Source organism: Diplodia seriata (assembly GCF_021436955.1).
Source record: "Diplodia seriata strain FDS-637 chromosome Unknown scaffold_9, whole genome shotgun sequence".
NCBI classification, from domain to species: Eukaryota; Fungi; Ascomycota; class Dothideomycetes; order Botryosphaeriales; family Botryosphaeriaceae; genus Diplodia; species Diplodia seriata.
This window is the reverse complement of record NW_027117316.1, coordinates 1844895-1866631: the sequence shown is the minus strand read 5'-3', so window position 1 is coordinate 1866631 and position 21737 is coordinate 1844895. Positions and strand designations below refer to the sequence as shown.

The 21737-nt window shown below is 58.6% G+C and overlaps 3 protein-coding genes across 3 annotated transcripts; 2 read left to right on the top strand and 1 right to left on the bottom strand.

Moving 5' to 3' along the window:
• Positions 1-3551: 3551 nt before the first annotated feature.
• SLS55_008990 (uncharacterized protein) lies at positions 3552-6053 on the bottom strand (the record flags this gene model as incomplete). Its single annotated transcript, XM_066780395.1, has 4 exons — positions 3552-4417; positions 4499-4763; positions 4818-5711; positions 5847-6053. 4 exons carry the CDS (start codon positions 6051-6053, stop codon positions 3552-3554), a joined length of 2232 nt encoding a protein of 743 aa, XP_066629624.1.
• A 1978-nt stretch (positions 6054-8031) lies between these two features.
• PUT1_5 (proline dehydrogenase) lies at positions 8032-9589 on the top strand (the record flags this gene model as incomplete). The annotated part of the gene is made up of 2 exons (XM_066780394.1): positions 8032-8645; positions 8704-9589. 2 exons carry the CDS (start codon positions 8032-8034, stop codon positions 9587-9589), a joined length of 1500 nt encoding a protein of 499 aa, XP_066629623.1.
• An 8779-nt stretch (positions 9590-18368) lies between these two features.
• SLS55_008988 (uncharacterized protein) lies at positions 18369-19056 on the top strand (the record flags this gene model as incomplete). The annotated part of the gene is made up of 2 exons (XM_066780393.1): positions 18369-18375; positions 18809-19056. The coding sequence occupies 2 exons, from the start codon at positions 18369-18371 to the stop codon at positions 19054-19056; spliced, it is 255 nt and encodes an 84-aa protein (XP_066629622.1).
• Positions 19057-21737: the final 2681 nt, after the last annotated feature.

The following is a 21737-nucleotide window of genomic DNA, read 5'->3' as shown; positions in this document are numbered from 1 at the left end:
CGACAGCCGCCACGTTTCCGAGCTGCGCCGAAGCTCTGCAATTACCAGCCATCTCTATCTTTTTCATTTCCAAAAACGGACACGACTTTTTCAGCAACGAGAAATGCAAACGAGTAGCTTTCCCCCCATCCAGCTCTATTAGTGTCGTCGAAGCAAACGAGATATCTTCCGTAGCCATAAACGCCGTGTAATGCAAGCGGCCAGAAGCCATGCCTGACCAGCCGTCTTGCCATGCCGCATCTTCCCATTCTCCCATCGAAGCTCGCAAATGCAATCACTCCACAATCCCCTCATCCTCCAGCGCGTCCATGTACGAATCCTCATACTTGGGCAACACCACATCCCACGCATCATCGTCATCCCCAACATCCCCCTCCCCATCCTCAGCATCCTCATCAACCTCCATCTCGCCGCCCGCATCCCCATCCCGATCCCCATCCCGACCCGCCCGCACACCCCACCTAAACGCCAACACGGAATTATCCTTCACCCCAACCGCCTTCAAGCTATCCGCCCCACCACCACCACCACTCGCCGCCTTCGCCTTCGCCTTCGCCCTCCCCTTCCCCTTCTCATCCGAGCCACCACCACCGCCACCACCACCACCCGAAACCAGCAGCACCCAACCCCTCTCCGGATCCGACGGGTCCCTCATCTTCGCCAGCTGCAGCTCGGCCGGGTCGGCGGGCAGCGACCGGCCGCCGCCGTTGTTGTTGTTGTTGTCGTCCTCCGGGAACGTCTCGCGCAGGCAGTGCAGCAGCTCCGCGCGGACGGACGCGAGCGTCTGCAGCGGGTCGACGTGGAGGAGGACGGTGGTTTTGTTGTGCTTGAGGCGGAGCGTCCAGGTGGTGCTGGAGGGGGTGATGGCGGGCATTGTATTTGTGTGTGTGTGTGACGTGTGTTGTGGCGCTTTGTTGTGATGAGTCGTGGGTGAATGAATGGGGGGTACGTAAAGTCGTGGTAAGTCTTCAATGGGGAGGTTCGAGGAGGTGATATGGTGGAAGCAAGAATCGTGAGGTCGTCAGTTGCTAGGGTGTTCTTGCTGAGGGTGTTTCTCGCGTCTTTGGTGCGGTGGTTAGCAAAGAAAGTGGCGGAGCGCATTGAAGCGCGAGCGTTTGTGCGGGCGTGTGTGCGAGGTGAGGGAGGTGGCATACTGGAAGCAGATTCAAGCTCGAGTTCCGCGCAGGCGTGTTCTGCGGTGAAGCAAGCTGGAGACGCGCCGGGAAAATTATGTAGGTGTGACGGTGACCTGCGGCGCGCGCGCGTGCACCGGCGGAGGATGTAGCGGAGGTTTAGAGCGCCGACCGTACCCCGCTACGGCGGTCGACGCTCGCCCAAACCGCAGGAACGTTGCCAAATTCGCTAGACGTCCGAAGTTGCGGCCCGCCAATGGCAAGGGTGCAGCTTTTTGGGTCGTCTGCATGACGCGAGTCAAGCTTCAACTCATGATGTAAAACACCAAAGCTTCACCAACGCCCGCACCACGACAACACGCCCTCCGCTCGCGCCTCCGTCCACGAAGCGATTCGGTTGCTTCTCTCCCCACCTCAATTGATTCTCTTTTGTCCCGCCCAACCGCTCCACGACCTAGGTACCGCCATAAACATGCCGCCGCCATCGACCACCCCCGCCACCACCCGCGCCCTCCTCCGCGCCTTGACCCCCCGCACCGCACCATCCGCCGCCTCCTCCTCATCGCGCCCCGTCCTCCTCTCCCCCCGCCGCCGCTGCTCCCCCATCTCCTCCGCCGCCTCCACCATCCACAACACCAGCAGCCGACGCAACCTCTCCTCCACCCCCCACCGGTCCCGCTCCAACCCGCCCGTCTCGCGCGACCGCGGCCCGCCCTCGCACGAGTCGACGCAGACGGACTTCGAGCGGCTGGACGTGCTGGCCAACATGCCGGCGCCGACAACGGCCGTCGACGCGACCTTCGACGACGGCTTCGCGCTCAACAGCGGGCTGCACGTCACGAACATGGCGGGCGTGCTGCTGGTCGCCGGCGACGCGTTCGCGTGGAGGCCGTGGGTGAAGAAGGATTCCCACGCCCATGGTTCAGCAGCGACGACAGCGACGACGACGGTTGGTGGGGGGGAGAAGGCTGGGGAAAAGGGAAAGAAGGAGAAGGAGACGCTGAGGAATGAGAGGGGCATGTGGGAGTGCGATCGGGCCGCTTGGGGCGCGTTGGAGCTGGTGTGGCCGAAGCCGGGTGAGTGAGAAAGAAAAAGTCTTCCCCTCGCATTCCCCTCAAATTGGGGGGGGGGGGGGGCTCCTTCTTACTTTCATGGGGGAACTGGTGCTGACCTTTTATCGTGGTCTAGACCTGCTCATCATCGGCACGGGTGCGACCGTCGTGCCGGTGTCGCCGACGACGAGGAAGCACGTCAACGATCTGGGCATACGGTTGGAGGTCTCGGACACGAGGAACGCGGCCGCTCAGTTCAACCTCCTGGCGACCGAGCGGGGCGTCCAGCAGGTGGCGGCCGCGCTCGTGCCGATTGGCTGGCGGGAGGAGGTGGGAGGACGGTGACGAGGAGGGATGGGTGACGTCTGAACGGCTTTTGAGCGTGTGCGAATAATCAGTTGTGCTGCGGGCCGGTGTTTAGGGATCTCCAAGGGGTAATCGCGCATACATAATTCCCTCTCCATGTAAAAAAAAGTACATCTGATAAGGCTAGCCACCGTTGCAAGGGTGCTATCATATCTGTGCTGAACGTCCCATTGTCACTCCACATTAACCCCGACATCACGGAAACCACAGCTGTCCGCGCACAACTATCACAGGCATTCTTCAGCACAAGTCCGATGGCATGAAATTTTTTTTACATTCCCGTCTAGACAGCTCACCGCAACCTACCTGTGGACAGACCGGCCTTTGTCGTTTCGGCAATCAATCTAAGTCAGCTGGTTCCATTCCACTTCCAAGGAGTCGTGGTCGCCCTCAACCGTGGGAATATGTCGCAAAGGCAGTAAGCTAAGAAAAGACCTCCCACCATACCCATAATCCATATCCACGAGCCCGGGAAAAATACCTGACCTTCCACAGTCCACCATGGAAACCCTACCGTTGAAAAAAGAATCCGCATGAACGCTCCCCTTAATAATCAGCAGCAGGAGTGGAGAATGCCCTCGCTCAAATGCCAGACGGCTGGAAGCAGGTAAGCAACTAACGCCTTGCGCTCCCAGTATGTGCCGCTGTCAAGTCTCCTTTGAGAACTGTGCAAATGCAATGAACCTGCACCCTAGCCGGATATGCTCATTGCCGTAAACTGCCGGCACAACTCGCCAGCCCAACATCTCGTCCATGCCTCATGATGTCGTCTCTGTGGATATTACTTGCCGCCAAAAAAAAAAAAAAAAAAAGGCAACGAAAGGACGAGGAAACGACAAGACAGAAAGTCGAAGCTATAAAACATTGGAAAATGAACAAGAAGCCCATCTCATGGATTTCAGGAGAGGGAAAGAGAAATACATTAAGAAGCAAACAGTTCCTGAGGGAAACGTCAGTGGTATCACAATCTTCTCCAGAGGTCGATTCATCCGCAGGTGATCTAGAATGTAAAAGCCGTGTTGCTGAAGAAGACGGGGTCGTTGAGTATACTGCTCATCGGGTCGAAGAAGTCGGTTGTGTAATCCGCAAAGGTGCTGCTGCCGACAGAGCCGAACTCGGGAGCATTGCCCATGCTTAGGCTGTTGTTCATGGTCGGCAGACTTAGCGTGGGAAGGTTCGGGTCCAGTGACACAGAAGTGCTGGTACTTGCTCCGTCGTGCGCTTGGCCGGATTGCCCAAGTCGTTGGGATGGGGCCGGCGTTGTCGAGTTGCTCGTCTCGGGATCTGTGGGGTTGTTCACTGCGGTATCGAGGTTGCCCATCTGACCCTTGCCGCGATAGTGCTCTCTCCAATGCCATATCGAGTCGAAGACGACGCTCATACTCATCCTACACCTAACTTTCAGGTGGATGGAGACATCAACGGTCGGAGCACGCTGGAGGCGGAAGTTTTCGACATCGGAGAGTTTCGGACTCCCTGAGCCACCCTGTTTCCAGAGCTGGGCCAGAACTTCTGCCAGACGCTGGGGCAGGTCATTGTTGCGAACAGACGTCTTTCGAATGCATGTGATCAGACGGGTGAAGTTGGAGCGCGAGGTGGTGAGCTGCTGCGGAGGTATGGTGTTGGCAAAATTGGAGTTAAGGAGGCGGTGGAGCGTGAATCCAGCAGCGACCATCATCTGCGAGATGTAGTTGGTGGCATAGACCAGTTGAGCTTGTTCCTCGACATAGAAAATGGACTCGAGGAATTGGTTAGCAGCAAGGAGAAGGTGCAACAGATCCTGGTGCCAGCCATGCTCTTGCTTGTTGAAAAAGGCATAGAGCTGAAGGTTCAGACGCACCGCACGAAGGTACAGTAGGTCAAGGTCTAGCACAGTTAGAGGCCTCATCTGACTTGAAGATGCATGACTTGAACCGAAATGGGGGGATGTCGGGCGATGGTGCTCACCGGTGAAGTTCAACTGCCGCAAACGAGCCTCCAGATCATTCAGATTTGTTGTCTCATAGTTGATCAGGATGGACTTGTCGTCGTAGAAGGTCCTACTACCGGAGTCGCTGTACAGGGCCTTGGTGATCCTGGCCGCCGAGCGCTCGAGCATGACGTGGTTCACCAACGGTTCGGGAAGCCTGTCCATGTGGTCGTGCTCGAAAGACAGGGCCGAGTCGAACAAGGTCGTCGATGGTTGTCCACATGCGACGGAAACGCTGTATCGCTGTTAGCACGATGGACTGCTGTGGACGAGTCAGGTGACTTGCCAGTGCGCGACCGTGTTGCACACCGCCCATGTCGACAGGCGGTCCTTGATCTCATCATCCCTAAGCTGCACGTGAGTGCGCGAGAAATCCTGGGCGTGCGATGGCTGGTGCAGGCCGTGGTGCATGGCAATCTGCATCATGACTCCAGCAAGCATGAATGTTTCGTCGATGGTGGTACTGCTGGCTGGCAAGGGCCAAGTGCACAGCAGGCACATGCCCTTGACGACGTGGTACGTCTGGGGGACATCGGAAATGGTGGTCCATAGCAGAGCGCGGTACGAAGGAGTCAGCTTCTGCAGGAGAGTGGGGTCTTTGGGCCAATGGCGGGCTGCGATGACGATGACTGTCCAGAAGAGAAGCTTGGCCTGGTTCATGTATGACTCCACGCTCATATTGGGGTCAAGTAGCGGCAAGAAGCGGTGGTAGTGGGCAAAGTACTCGCGGAACAGCTCCTCGGCCTGCTCGGTGCTGAGATAGACGGCGCCCAGGTTGTAGGCGTGGTTGCGGTCAAAGGCGCCGGCGCCGCCGAAGCCCTGCTTCAGGCTCACCAACGACGACACGGCCTCGTCATGGGTGCCGCCCGAGTATTGTGACTGTTGTTGGCCGTTGGCGAGGAAGTTCTGGAACATGGCCGACTGGCCGTTGTCGTGGATGGCGTGGGGGCCGGAGACGGCGAGGTTGGCCGAGGGCGCGACGCCCAGCGACGACAGCTGCTGCTTCAGCTCGAACTCGCGTTGCTCAAGCTCCTTGACGCGTGTCTTGAGGTCAATGGCCTCGCGCTCCATCTCGGCATGGCGGCTGCGCTTGCCGACGCGCTTGAAGTTGGCCGAGACCTGGCAGGTGAGGTTCTGCTTGCGGCACCGCGAGCATGGCGTGAACGGGTCCTGGACGACGTCGCACTTCAACTGCGGGTTTGAGACAGCGTTAGCTTAGGCGACAGCGGGGAGAGGGGGCGCGGGCGTGGTTGCGCTGCAGGCGGGCGCGCGCCAGACGGGGCCAGCGCCAGCGCCAACGCTCGACAAGCGACAGCCATCACGTACCTTCTGCTGGCGACACTCGTTGCAGGCGCGCTTCTGGGCGGCCTTCTTGGAGGGGCCCTGGTCATCGTCGTCATGCTGGCTCGCGGGCGAGCTCTCGAAGCCGGCGCTGCTCTGCGAGCGCTTGAGCTGGTGGCGCGGCGTGGGCGGGCTTGCGGCGTACGCGGAGTACGGGCCGCCGTTGGTCGAGGGCGACGTCTGCGCAGCCATGCGTGCGGGCCTCAGTCGCGACCTGTGTCTCGCACGGGTCCGATGTCGCAGGCGGGAGCTGTGGCGGGGGAGATGGTGGTCGGATAGGAACGGCGGGGGCGGCAGAAGAAATTCAGCCCTCAAGGTGCTATGACTCGGCGCTTATCGATTGTCAACAGGCCATAGCTCGAGCGAACGAGCCCGAGCCTGCTCCACCGAAAATTTTGGCGCCGGACCCTCGTGCTGCGCGATCGAGCCGGGGGGTGAGATGGGTGAGATGGCGGCGCGGCGCTGTGCAATCCCGAGTCGGTGGCTGGCGAGTGCTGGCGCGTCGGCTGCGGCGGGCTCAGGGCTCAGGGCTCAGGGCGCTGGCGGGAGGGAGCAGTGTCTGCCTGGTGTGACTGTGTCTGGGAGAGATGGATATACCGATCAAGTTATTTAGATCAGATTAGATAATGCTAATGCGGAAACCAGAGCGCCGTGAGGTCTTTTCGGGTGCCGCGCCGGCTGCTGCCCACCGCACCGGCGCTCGCGAGCGGCCATCCCATTGTGGCTCCGCAGGGCTCAGCGCCAGGCGCAAGCGGTCCAGCCGCGGCCCTGGTTCCCTGCACTAGACACGCAAGCCGAGGGCAAAGAGTCAAAAGCAATCTGATATGCGCGCCCACACGCCAGCAGCTCTCTTCATCTTCGGCCCTCGCTCCTTTGCCGGCCCTTCACGCCCCTGACCGCCGCCAAACACATCGCGGTATCGAGCAAAAAAGCAGTGACGCCTCGTCGCTGGCGAGCGATCGACATTTCTCGTGTGTCACCATCGGGCTGCGCTAAACACTTTGGGCCTGCGACCTGAGCACGATACTTCCTGCCGGAATATGCCACGCCCAGTGTCCACTTGCGACAGGCATGCGAAGTGGAGTAATGTCTAGATGTCAGAGATAACGAGCTGGAGTGCCAGTGGCAACTGCAACATCACCATGGCACGGTGGGGTCCTGGCTAAAGGTACGGCCGTGATCGAGCATGAACTAAGTAGTGTACGCCGATAAAATTGGCAACCGTCAATCACTCTCGGGCCGCGCTGCTGTCTTGGACACGAACCCGAGAAATTGTGAAGGTTGAAGATCGCCCATGACGTGGGTAAACATAGTGTCTGGGTTTTGTGGATACTTCCGGCCCAGCCGAAGCACCTGACGGGCAGAGCGACCTATTTCTGGATGCTCCAGGGAGACTCGGGTCATGCTGTGCTTCACTGTCGCAAATTATTCGAGGGGCTGCTGGACACATGAGCTGCACGGCTGTGAACCTCAATAAGGAATCTCGGTGAACTGTTCACTGCCCCACCTGTGCCGTGCACAGCTGTTTGTCCGATTGAAGATGAGGGGAGAAGCTGTCAAGATCGGAAGTGGTCCGTTGTGCTCTGGGCGCAATCCGACTGAGTGCTGCCAGAGGATGGATGAAGTGCAAATAGAGATGTTTGTGTGTGCAGCAAGCGGGTTTAAATAATAAGAATAAGCACGAGCACTAAAAACCCCGCCGCAAATCCTCCGCACGGCGAAGCATCCAACGACCCCCAAAAGTGGGATACGCAGCGATTTCGGACGCCAACCACGCCCTACGCCTTGCGACAAGGCCGGCCCTCTCCCGGCAATGGCAGATCACTGTGGGGATGCGCGCTTCTGTTTCAACGTCGTCTACACTGCATGCGACCAATGCGATGAAGCGAGCGTCCGGAAAGGGATGTCCGTACCCCGCTTATCGGAGCGTGGAGGTCGTGTTGATAAAGATGGGGGCTCCGCGAATAGCCGCTGCAGTGAGGGGTCGCAGTCGAAGTCGAACCAACTGATACGGCGGGAACTACATTCCCCATATGGACGGCGATGCTGATGTACGACACGATAGATACGGCAGGCTGGATATATCTTGTATTCAATCCCGACGCATTAATGTCTCAGGCCCTTGATTTATACCCGGATGCTTGAGTTGACGTTGCGCATCTTCAGCACCATGTCCATGAGACCCCGCATTTACCCTAAACGCACATTTCTTAACCCTCAAATCCACACCTTATCTATCACTGGCACCAGGCGACGATATGTCCAAACAAGCAAGCCGAAAGCTGCTACCTTGACAGTACCGCCCTTACCAGAGACCCCTCAGCACACACCCGCAACTTCCCTTCCAGCAGCACACGAACCTCCACTAGCATGCCTCCCACTCGAAAACGTCATCCGAACCTACTTGATCACCCGCGTATCGTCATCTCCTGCCCTGTGGGCCGTATTCTTCTGGGGTCTCCAGTTGCTTGCCACTCCCAAAACCGCGCTGCTCGACCCCGACAAGAACCGCGTGTTGAACTGGGTGCTCAAGAAGACCTTTTACTCTCAGTTCTGCGCGGGCGAGAATGGTGCCGAGGTTGCGAGGACCACCAGGTCCGTGAAGGGTGTGGGCTATCACGGCATCATCCTCGAGTACGCGCTCGAAGTGTTGCTCGATGGCATCGAGAACGGCCCAGTCCCCGGTGCAGACAGCGCCGAGACGAAACGCGAAATAGAGGAGTGGAGGCGAGGCATGTTGCAGACCGTCGAAATGGCCGGTCCGGGAGAATTTGCAGCGCTCAAGTAAGCCTTCCTTTGCCGCCACCGCCTTTCACAGTTCATCTGATGAAAAAAATCGCAGATGGTCGGGTCTCGGGCGCCATGCGCTCCATCTTCTCAAGCAAAACCAGCCACCGACCCCTCTTATGGATTCCGCCATCCGGGAGGTCTGTGACGCCGCGGCCGCGAAGAACCTCGCCCTCCTCCCCGGCGCCGAGGAGGAGATCACCAACGCCGGCATCGACACCTGGACGCTCGCGCTCGAGCGGCACTACAACCGCCACGAGGCCGGGGCGACCATCATGTACAACACGTACCAAGCCTACCTCAAATCGACGCCCGGCAAGCTAGCGCACCACCTCGCAGACGCGCAGAAGCACGGCTACACCCTCGGCGTCAAGCTCGTCCGCGGCGCCTACCTGTCATCCGAGCCCAAGAGCCAGGTGTTCCCGACCAAGGCCGAGACGGACAGGGTCTACAACTCGCTGGCCGAGTCGCTGCTCCGCCGCCGGCACGGCGAGGTGCTGCGACCCGTCCCGGGCGCGGGCAACGATTCCAGCTCCTTCCCGCACGTCGCCCTCGTCCTGGCCACGCACAACGCCGAATCCGTGCGGCGGGCGCAGGAGATCCGCAACCGGCAGGTCGCCGCCGCCGAGCCTCGCGTCGCGCTGGCTTACGCGCAGCTCATGGGCATGGCGGACGAGGTCGGGTGCGAGCTGGTGCGGGCCGGCAAGGTCGCGGCGGCGGAACAGGCGGCCCGCGGCGTGTACGGCCCGCTTTGGAGGACGGTCGACGTCCCGAGGGCGTACAAGTGCCTCTGCTGGGGCACCGCGGGCGAGTGTCTGCAGTTCCTTTTGCGCAGGGCGGCGGAGAACAAGGACGCGGCGGCGCGGACGGCGACGACGCGGAGGGCCATGGCTGGCGAGATCAAACGGAGAGTGCGGGTTGCGCTGCGGTTGGCGTCTTAGTTCGTTGGAGTCGTTATGGCAATGACCATGAGATTCGTTTGCGCGCCCAGAGGTGCCGGGAACTTACCAGACTTTGAGCTGGATTCCACTAACAACCATCAACCTTCCCTGGTCTACATTCACGATATCTACTCGGTGCATGTTATAGTCTCACTGATTGCTGTTAATGTATCCGAGCTGTCTCGTGTCTGTCCGTCCATTGACCTCTAACATCCGATTCGATCACTTGTAGCAACTTCAGGTTTCTTGGAGTGTTTTCCCTTTCACAACCATTAGCACCAGAGGTCTGTAGCAACTCACCGGCTGCTTGCCGTGTCAGCCACGGTAGGACTGTCAAACGCCAGAAAGCTCGAGGGCTTTCAAGTGTTTCCTGCGCTTGCTCCGACATGAGGCGTAAGCTTCTAAGCCAACCACCACCCTTGTCACTGTGCTGCGGACACGCCAAGAGACACGAAATCGGAATCGTTCGGCGTATGGTGGTGTTTCGTCACGAAGCAGTTCCGGCGTGTGCGAGGCGACCGATCATGTGGCACCGCGGCTCTGCTGTTTTCTGGGGTTATGGGGGTCGAGCGATTATAACAGCTGAGCTGAAGGCATTGTGTAGTCTGGTTAGCATGTGTTGCCCTGTACCACAGCCTGTCTCTTACCACTAGAGATGAAAGCCAAACATACCATCGTTTCCCGGTCATCCTCCGCAAAGTCGTTGTCCAGCCTGCGTGGAATAGCGTCACACAATCTTCACCAGGTTTTCAAAGGATCGTTCCGCAACTGGCTTCATCGACCCTGCTACAAACCACCTTGTGATTCTCTGCCGTTCCTGCCCCAGCCCTCGATTTATTACCTCATGTTATCTTCTGGAAAAATCGGCAACGGTCGGTTGGAAGGGAGAAAAGACGAGACGGCGATAAATCGTTTCTTTTGACGGCTCTGGGGTGAAGTAATGAGGCTTGTTTCAGGTCGGGGGGTCATCGCTAAGTCAAATCAGTGGAGGATAGCAGACGGTGTCGTGTGAGCACGTCTTGCTCACCTCATCTCAGACGCCTGACGTCGTAAAGGACAGCTAGGGATCGACGCACCTATCTCCATCGATTGACTTGCACTGAATTCTTGACGAGGAGCTTGCACCCTCCACGGAAGGAGGAGCCGTCGCAATGCGGAGAGGTCGATAGAGGAGGTAGCTCGAGCCCAGGCAAACCGCGGACGCGTGAGTCCACGAGACCCATGCCGTTCACACCTTGAAGGCCAATTGGAGCCTTCTGGTCATATCGACTTTAGCTTCGAAACCGTTTCACGATCGACCGTGCAGTCGCGAACTTGGGCGCCTTTCCAAGCCCGTGCTACTGCTGCATGTCGGTCAGCACAATTCCCGCGTAGACCAGCTACCCGCGCATTCGAGGCTCCTAGCGAAGCCATTTCGACGACTCAAGGAATTCTAGAGCCCGACGTACCTTTGGCGCGACTGCCGCGGTGAGGTGATGCGCCAACTCTCGCGAGCGTTTCGGCCAGTGCCGCGAGTATGGCACAGGTGCAACCACTACGCGCAAGCTCTCCGCAAAGAAGCGCAAAGGCCGCTCGGTCTCTTGGTAGGCTGTCACCGGGCACCACGTCATTTGCGCATTGGTTCAGTGGCGTGGTGTCGGTACGCGGACGAGAAGCGCATGTGTCGCTGTCGCTCCTGCCCGACCATTTTCGCCTACACCTCCGATTTATCCATCCCAGTATGAGCGATTCGAGCAGCTGGTAGGTCACTTGTGTCGGAAGCAGCTTGTAAGGTTCGTGGAGGAAGGCAGCGTGCAAGTTTTCAGCGTCGAATGTGAGACTGACTGAGAGGTCTCGAAGCTTTTGGCTCGCCGTCCAACGGTATAACAGGGCTCGGGCGCAAAATCGGCGGTAACTCGATGCCTGTGGGTCAGTAGTGCGATTGTGAAGCAGAGGTATGGGGGTCATCTTGGCCACTGATTGCGAGCAGATTCGCGATCTGAGGACGGACAGCGCCACCCTGGGGTTTTGCGTGTCGCGCGATGCAGCATGTCCGCCGTGTGGGATTTCCTTGCAGAACTCCAAGTGAGCCGCGTCAGGGTTTGTGGTGGTGGGCAGCGTTGGTGCGCAAAGTTGACTGCGCGGTGGAGACAAGCCGCCCACGCGCAGCTCGTTCGCAGATGCTCCGGGGAGTAGCCAGCCAGTCACAGCAACGCTCTCAGCAGAATCTGCGCGAGGCTTCATGCTTGCGCCAGCCAACGTGGGGTAGTGATTCACGGGCTACGCCTTGGGCGCTGTCGCAGCGCCGTTGGTTGCGCACTCTGCGGCTTCCAACACTGCGCCATCCCCGTTCCTAGTAGAGGCACGTCGTAGAAGCTTCGGGCAGTATCAAGCCGTCCATCCTGGCTCGCATCTGTCAGGGTGCATGTTGTGCTCCGTAACCACCATGCGCTCTGCGTGGGAATTCCGTCTGGCGGGTTCGTACGTTTTCCCTCGCGTTTGCTGCACGCTCCGCCTCAAATTCTTCGATAGGATTGGCTCGACTGGGACCGAAAATGTAGCATATTGGAGAGCCGTCCGCTCTCAAGCTATTCTTCAAAACACCTTTTCAGAGGCTGTTTTGTAGCAGCCCACAGAGCGGGCCCGGGATGAGACCGCAGCGACATCCACAGCTGAGCAGTACAGATCGCAATGCATATCGCAATTGCTTTTCTCTCACAAGACTCTCGCATCGAACAAGCTTGTCTTGGAAGCTGCTTGGCGCCTGATGACCAAACAAGCTTTGTGAGCATGCCATTTCATGCAAGGGGGAGCTTGCATGCGCCGCGTGCCCAGACCCACCCAGAATCCCACTGCCTTCCACGTCCCGTTTTTGACGAGAATTAAATCACTGCCATGGGTAGTTTGAAGCTTGTACGCCTTGCCGTTTGGTGTTACTCTACGCGTAACTAGCTCCACCCAGCCAGCTGTAAGCACACAGGCGACTCCTCCATGAGCCAATTCCTGCTTGAAACCAGACTGGCACTTGGATCACTCGGGAATAATAACCGTATCGAGTCAAAATCATGTATGTGTGTCGTCGTCAAACCTGGATCCGGCTCCGCCCTGGAGAAGCTGGGTATACCGTGAGCGACGCTTTGGAGATGCGCTGCCGGGAGGCAACGGCGCGTTTTGCCTGTGCAACTTGATCTTTCACCAGCCGTTAGCACGCATCTCTTAGATGGACTGAAAGAGAACAACGCTCACGAAAAGGCTCCGTATGGATATGGTGCTTGTGCTCGGAAACTGTGCCGGCGAAGAAGTAGTGATGGAGCGAGTCTGCGCAGTTTTCCGGGGGAGGCAAAGCAGACAACGAGAGATTCTCAGCCGTACTTTCAGTCAACCCCAGAAGCTACAGAGGGCTCAGCTGGAACTTTGAGCCAAACAAACTCTGGAATTGCCGCTTGATGGAACCACGTATCATGAGGTCGTCGCCTTTCCTTCAGAGTCCACCGAGCCTCGTGTGTTCCTAGCGGAGACGAGCGTTGGAGAGATCACCTACGCCTCTGACGTCATAACTTGCAGCAGCCCGGGCTAGGTTCGCGCTGCTGACCTAGGGAAGGAGGCCCGTCTGTGCAGCCCGTTGCCCGGGCATCAAGTCACCAACCAGCCCCGTGCCACCGGCCCGGACCCTCCGTCCTCTCGCATATTTGAGTGCCTCTTCCTCCGCCAAGTCCTTTTTCTCTCCTTGTCCGATATTGGTAGTAACTGTTCTGCTCCAGGGAGCAAAAGTGTAGATCTGCTCAAGCTCGCCTCCCTGGGAATTTTTGGAAACCTCCCCGATCCTCAGGATCACCGCCCATCTTTTCGTTGATCGATCCGCCTCTGCGCGGGTCTTCGAGGAAGAGAGAGAGAGAGAGAGAGAGAGAGAGAGAGAGAGCCAGCTGCTCGGCATCCCAGCGCTTCGTCGTCTCCCTTGCTCCCTCCGCCTTTTTAATTTAAGCTGACGAGCTGAACTTGCGTGCGTGTGTCCGAGGCTGCCTGCCATGGCTCACGCCGACCGCCCCCAGTTGCCTGTCGCTCTCACGCGCCCCGGCCACTGGCGACACATGCGTTCCGTGCCTCCCTGTCTGCCATTTGCTACGGTCGTTCGCCGAGTCGAGTCGCACAGCGGCAGTGAGCGGCGTGAGGCGCGAACTCTATCACCGCAACAGATGGAGGGTGTTGAGCGCGCGCGGTCGTACCTAGCACCGCGCCGCTCTAACGCAACAGCGTCCGCTCAGCAGTACTGTCATGTTTCCACGCGCGATACTGAGCCCGGTACGGACCCCAAACAGAGGTAGGCTGCTCATGGTCGGAGCGGAGGCTGTCGCTGGCCGTCCGGTACCTGACAACAGGTCCGTCGCGGTGAGACGAGCGCTTCCGACTGCGCTCATCTACGCGCGGGACGGCTGACCCGTTCTCGAAGGCTTCGCGCTCGGGATGCGTACGGTGGGCGGGCACCGCGTGCTTCGAGGTAACCGCGGCGGCGGCTCTGCTCGTTGGCGGTCACCCGGGATTCGATCTTGGGGATCAGTCTGGTCTCGGCGGTCTTGATTCCGTCGGGGCCAGCGACGATGCCGCGCCTGACGAGGCCAAACCTTATAGCAGTCGTACCTACCCATCACTGGCACGATCGCGAGAAGAGGAAGCTCGCGCGGTCGCGCATGGCCACGGCTGGGTTCGTCGCGGGACCCCGCGCCCGCGCACTCGGCCGCGACGGGCTACCGCGAGCGTAGAAAGCTTCCATGTACCGCGACTTCTGGGAGGCCTCCCGGACAAGAGCAGTAAATAGCGGGCGCAGCGAATACTCGTAGATGCGCTGAGGCTCCCCGGCGGTTGTACTCCCGCGTTTCATGGCTGTACTTCACCCCGGGTCGACGGCGCGCGACGGCGCATGGCGTCTTCGCCAATTGGCGCGGCGTGATGCCGCGCTTCAAGAAGCTCCAACGAGCGCGCGGTCTGGCCAGCGAAAGGGTATGAGCAAGATTGCCGTCACTCGGATGGTGGTGGCCGCCATCTTCGGGCAGGCTGTCTTGCGTGTCAGACCAGGTCTACACCAGCGCAGCATGCCCGGGTGTCCAGTGTGCTCAGAAGACCTTGAGCTGGCTCATTCAGAATGTCGCTCCCGCGAGAGAGTCGCTTTACCGTATGCCCGGCAATGGGTTATGGCCGCCCTCCAACGCCTCGACTGGCAGCGTTGGCCGGGACGCGGTCGTCGACAGGGCCGGTGACAGCGTCGCAACGCGAATTGCAACACCAGAGTCGCTGCTCGCGCCTATCGCGGTATGCGCTGTCGCTCTACATGTATCCGTCTTTCTCCCGATGAGGAGGATGGCACGTCAATCTCACCTTGGTTGCGAGGGTTTCAAAGTCCCGACCGCTGGACAGCCAGGCGCGGGCTCTCGGGACTGCTCCCAAACCCAACCCGCGTTGGACACGCCGCAGAAGGACGGCACCACAAGACTGGATCTTGGAGAAGATCAGGATGTTCTCTCTAGCGAGGTCTGTCCACGGCTGCACGAGTGACACGCACGACTGCATCTGCTGCGCCATCGAGCCGTCCCCCATGGGACTGTCGTGTCGCGCGCGCCGCCACCAAGCGCAACACCCGGATGCAACACCAGCTCTCACGGTGGCAGCGCAATGCGCAAAAGAAGCTCCATGGCGTGAGCAAGGTTCCGCTGGCTGTGAGCGCAGTGAGAACGCAGTCAAGCGAAGTGCTGCTGGCGGATGAGACCGTCCGGCGTGCTGCTGCTACGCGTCCACGCAGACGCAGGGAAGGCCAACACCAGGAGCGATTTCGCCGTGGCACACGCGGGAGATTAAACTAAAAGCGCTTCACTGCCTGTCTCTTGCACGGAGGGAGAATCAGCCCAAGCTCAACGCTTAAGTTAAAACCTTCCTTGAGGTCCTGCTCAAGGCAAGACGATCAACGAAGGGACCAGGAGTTGGCCTGGCGGGAAAACCTCCCCTGAGGACAAAACCCTTTAACCCCTTAAGACATTATGACAACAGCCTCACGCAAGAGATTCGGACATGAAGAGGTTCCCTGAAAGCTGATAAGTCGTGTACTAGAGAAAGGGGGGAAGGGGGAGGGGGAGGGGGGTTACTGAAGAAAAAAAGAAGAAGAGGTTCTGGGGCAAAGAAGAGGTCCTTATATACCCGCGCGCCGGCGCTAGTGTCCTGAGGTCCTCGTGCTGCCCCGCGGACCGTTGGCCGGGGCAACTCTGGCCCAGTGACCGCACGTCCCCTCGGTCCTGCCCGGGTGGGAAGGCATGGTGGGGCATGGGCCCGGCCATCACCGTGTGCCTGCCTCCCCGGCGCGTGGAAACCTGCTCGGCGGTGATGATCGCCTGCACGGGGTCACTCAGCGGGCTCTCCGTGCGCCTCTCCGCAGCCGGATGCGGCAATGGGTGGCCCACATGCACACGCGCGCTCGCTTTGGGTGGGAAGGAGCAACCGGGGCACGCGGGGCGGCTGGCCGCTCCTCGGGTTGTAGGCCGGTGCCCGGTCTCGACTCGGGGCACTGGGTTGACGTGTGACATCACTTTGATGGAGTGGAGAGGCACGTAGGATTGCTACTCCATGTCTTCGCTTGCTCGTAGAGCTGCCTTGGGTGATGTGATGGTGAGAATTCGTGGTGTTGAGGCTCACCCGCGGGCGCCTTACCACCAGCCTGAACCTCGGTGAGGCTGTACTACCATCTCTTCACCCGGTGATCGCATGGGTGGCCGTGACTGCTTCTCACCAGCAGGTGAATCCACCTCCGTCATTAACTTTGGGTGACGCCGTCACGAAGCCCCCGAAGCCTTGCATCGACAACTCAGACAGTGAAAGCTAGTTTGACAGCGAGTCTAAATCTGCAACCGAGTCTGCAGCTTCTGCGCGAGCTCCGTTTGCCCCTCTACATCCCTGTACAACTCGTCCAGTACCTCCTCCGTAGGCGGCGAGAGGAGCCCTTTCTCCTGCGCTCCCTACGGCTTCGACTCACCCGTCATGATAGACTTGGCCCATTGCGCGTCGTCAGCACTGTCCTAAGCACAACTGACACAGCAGAATTAGCCAGAGGCTCGCGCGAGTAACAGGGCTCTGCGGCAGACTCGCGTCCACCGGCTCGCTCAGGCGTGGACGGCTCTTCGCATTTCCAGCCCTTGGAGTGTGCGCGCGACTCGTCTCAACCCCAAGGCTCATCCTCCGAACGCTACTGATCTCACGGTAAACCATCTTCAGCTCCGGGCGATGCGCAATGGCTTGGGGCGCAAAGCTGTGCGGAACGACTTCGTCCTCCAAATCCGCGTCCCGGCGCGCCACTGGCCTCTCAACACCAAACGGCATGCGAAGGTAAGCGCGGGCAACCACAGGCCTTCGGCTAGTCCAATTACCTTACAGTGTCTTCTGCTAGCTGTGTCACCCAAGCGCACCACGGCTGGCCGATTATGCCACACCCAAATGCCTTCGCGAACACGCCTCGCCGGGCCCAACGACGCGACAACCACCCGTGAGTAACGCCCCTGTTCTGAAAAAAAGCGTTCCGATCTTAGAAGAGGTACTACAGTTTACTGCTCATCCGCGACCGATCCCGGGACCCTGCCTCGCTCCCTCACAATGTTGAAACCGCGCCCGATTGAACCCCCCGCCGACTTTCACGAAATGGAAATTTACATACACACACATGGTTGCACCGAGGGCAGGCTTAGCTTGTACCATCGCTAAGGCGTCGAGAGCCATTCCTGCCCGCATCGCGCCAGATGTCCGTGGAGGCGCCTCGCTGGAGCTCAGGGTTGCCATCCACGGCAACGCCGAAAGCGAGTAGCACCACCCACGGAAGGCATTGGCGGCCGAAACATGGTCCGTCGAGTCTCCGTACCTCTTTCATTCCGGGCAGATGAGTATGCTAGGATTCCAGAAAACACGTGGTGGGCAGTTGATCGCGACGAGCAAGTGGTGCGCCGGTTCGCCAAAGCCCAGCATCGCTCTCAGTTTTGCAGGTACACAAGCATTCACAGGTAGTGCGGTAGCGCTGAACTGGGTCTTCTGCCAGTCTCTGGGAGGATCGCACAGATAAAGGCGCAGGTTGCTACCACGCATCGCTTGTTTCGTTGAAGTGATGCGACCGAGGCAGCGCAGCAGGATCGCGCTGGCCGGGACGATACGGCGGTTTGCTCAGCCACGTAAGGCGCTCAGCCACGTAAGGCGCTCAGTAGAGCGCAAAGATAGCATTCAGACATCACAATGGATAATATCGCGTAAAGTGCGGTACTAATGATGTGAGAGAAGCTGGCAGTGGGCGCGGATGCGGCAGTTCGTGGACATCAGTGGCAATCGTGCGACCAGCCCTACAACAACCAGCCTGTTCGTATCGGCGTCATGAGCGCTCTCAGCTGGTATCAAGCACTCAGGCGCATGGGAGACGCCAGTAAGCCCGAATGCTGTGGGAGTTCCAAGCTTCGCGGACATGGCCTACGAGTCGAATATGGCCACCCCACCTGCGCATGCCCACTGACGAACGCTGCTGACGGCGAGGTAGGCGTAAATCACCAACTTCAAAGTTTTGTCCTTAGACGCGCATCTCGAGTCTTCAGCATGCTGCGAGGGAAGGACTGGCGGGCAGCGCGCAGAAAGCACGCCGCGCAAAGTACCAAGCATATACGCAGCAGTAAATTAACAACGACACCACGAAACCTCGGCACTGCCAAGCATTGCGACGACCGCTGAGTGCCAATAATGTGGCGTGGGCGTATGGCTGCCTTTCCATGTTTGGCCAGCCAGGTCCAGCGCCATGATGTGTATGTTTCTGGAAGACGACCGACAGTTAGCAAGCACACGCTTCTTTCACAAACACTTTCTTTGAGACCGGGAGGCCGGGCGCCCACCTCCGGCTTCCGAAAGGCTTTGTGGTGTTGAGTAGAAATTCGATGCTCCACAGCACAACACACCTCAAACCGACAACTGAGCAAGAAAATCTAACCATGGCAGCTCAAATCTGGATCGACGCCATCCGCCATGGCACCATCCGCTACGGCGCACTGCCGCGACTTGGCCCTGCCATCCATACCCAGCCGCCCATAGTCACGCTTACTCTGCCCGCGCCCGTCTGCTCCCAAACCGACGTCCTTGCGCCTCCTTCGGTGGCCATCTGCACGACTCTCCCAGGTACCTACTGCTCTTGCCCCTTTTCCATCTAGCTACCGCGAGTGATTACTGATATCTCTACACCAGTCCCGGTGGCGCTCCCTGCTCTTCGTGCCCCCGACAACGACGTGACCGACCTGCTTGACCCCATCAATTACATGTACATGACGCACGCCATTCACTTGCTCATCTTCATCATGGGAATCGCCCTCCGTGCCGGCTACGAAATACCATACTGGGAGATCATCGTAGTTGGCTTCTTTCACATGGCATACACCATGGCGCTGGTGGAAATCAACCGGGCTGCCGTCAAGAACAATACCCAGGCCCCTTGAAATATGAGGATTTGATACTTCTCGTGGAGTAAGGTGGTGTAAATCGGGTCCTCTAATACTCAGTCTGCTCTTTCAATAAATAAGGTGTCATTCCCTTTCCGGTTGCTTGATACGTCTCAGTAAACCCCCCGATACGTCTGCCTCAACCTGCTGTGCCATAGAGTGAACGACTGGAGCTCTGACTGCGAGAGATGTGTGCCAGCCTTGCCATGATGCAGAGCTTCCAGCGGCCAAAGGAACAAGGGACCACCAACGCCGCAGCAGACGGCAACAATGAGCGAGACAGCTCGCTGTGGAGCAGCAACCGTCCACCACCGTCGCTCTCCACCATCGAACGAGCACATGCTTCATACTTTGTTACTTGCAGTCGTGATCGTGCCTACGCACCTCAAGGAAGGCCTTGCTGCCAATGCTCCCGCCACCTCCAAGGCCTGGCGTGACTTTGTCGTTGCCAAGCTTACGGAGGGCGATGCCAACGAATAAGAGCAGAACGCCGAGCTTGTTCAAGAGCTCAATGACATGACTGAGGATGGCCTGGTCTAGTGCACACACACTTCCCCCGAAGCCACTGAGTAAAGGTTGGACCATTATCCACTGCACTATGCGCGTGCAGACCTTCCGAGGGCAAAAGAAGTACTGGACTAAACCCCATTAGAGCCTACTCTGGCATATCTGGCTAAAATACCCGTGTGCCCTGACACACTGCCTCTCCCTGGAGCCCACCGTGGGTGCAGAGTGCCAGAGTTGTTACCCAAAAAGCGAGTGGATGGTGCGGCTCTGTGAATCATCATCCACTGTCCATTGGCATCCGGTACTCCTCGTCAGCACGATGCTACTACCCTCCGGCATCCCACAGCCATACAGCAATCAGCTACCAGAAGGCATTTGGGCAACAGGCACTATGCGATGCTCTGGGGAATCAGAGCATGGTACACTATCGTACATACATCTCTCCCTACTGCGTCGTGCCACCGCCTCCCACCAGGCTCAAGTAGGTCTTCGCCAGCGAGTCCAGCGACGTTATGGTCGAGTAACAGGCCGTCGATCAGGGTTTCAAGGCGCATTGCATCCCAATCAAGGAGTCTCTCTCGCCCGAAGCCTACAAGAACATTGGCTTTGTGATCAGGCCACACTATACGCATTCAGCAGTCAGGAGTTGTGGGGTCTTTACATCGATCGAGTTGCTGACCACTTCGGCGCACCTTTACTCGTATCCAGCTTCTTCGTGAGCGAACTCCGCCAGAGTTGGGACTCGTCTCGTGAGGTGCTTCAAAGCAGCAAGCAGACTTGAAGCCATCAGATCGCTTGGTATCGCTCATACCTCATACGCCTGAGTTGGGCACTCCGAGCCTGGAACCATACCAGAGGTGGTGATCAACGACTTGGGGCAATTTATCAAAGGGGTCCAGGAACAAGAAGGCGGTAGCAGACGGGATAGGAGACGCCACCCCGCCTGCGTTTCAATCCCTTGGGCCATCCACATTCTTTCGTATCCTTGAGTCTTGTGTCTTCTCGCGAGCATCGCGTTTTCTCTTCGCGCGGCTCCTGTCTTGGTTCCCTTCGCGATACTTGTCGTGATCCTCTTGTCGATAATTTTCATTCCTCTTTTCACCGTATCGGTCACGATTGCGATGCCTGCTGTTGTCCCTGTTACGGTCATGGTAGCGATCCTGTTGCGATCATTGTCTAGGGGGGATACTTTCTTCGTGGACAGCATTGCGACAGTCCTGCAGCTCGCGGAATTCCACCGCGTGTTTTGACACTGTCTGCCTGGGATTCGCGGTTCAGCGGGCAGCCCTGGCATGCGAACCCTCGAGGCGGTGGAGCCGGGTCCGTAGTTCTGTCGTGACTCGCGAGGGCCGTTGTCGTGTTGCGATTCCTCATTCCGCTCTCCTCTCGCTCAACGATCAATTGTGGTTTGCGCCGATTTCGTGGTGGTGTTCTGAACGTGTTCAGGTAGAGGCGGCGCGGGCTTGTGTCGGGACCGGGTCGTTGTCTGTTTGAACGTCAGCGCGTGCTGGCTCAGCTACACTTATTGCGCATGTCGCGACCCTCTCTGCGGCGGTGACCCTGTAGGTAGGATGCGACGCTCCGCAATGTCCGATCCAAGGTAGCTTCGCGTGACTGACAGTGAGCGGCCGTTGAGGAGGATGGCACCACTTTTGCGGGCGTCACTCCATTGCAAATCCCAGTGTCGGCGACCTCGCCGTTCGGCCTCGACGAGGGCGGCCCGGTCGCTTCGCGGGAGCCACAACGGAACCGGCGGGCGCGCTGTGCTGCTTCGCCCTCCCCTCGCCGGCGCGCCCTGACTTCCTCTGCACCACCTCGCATCCCTGTGCGCGCTTGACAACCATACGACAGCTGTAAAGAGGGAATCTCCTCTTCTTCCCTTTGGTCTCCGCAAAAGACGATGAGCGCTGTATCGCGCGAAAATTCACCGCGTAATTAAGAACTCTTTTGTCACCACTCCGGCGGGTATCCTCTACCGCGAGCAAGCAGTCTCGTCAACAAATGCCACTGTTTCTGACATTGTAACTAGGGAATATGGCAATTTTATCGATCAGATCGTCCATACCTTTCGCGGCTCTGCTCCTTCCATGCAGCCAAATCGGCCCGCGTTTGCACTTCGCGTTTGTCCCAGTCAGCCAAGCAACAATGTCTCCCGTCGTGCCAGAGTGAAA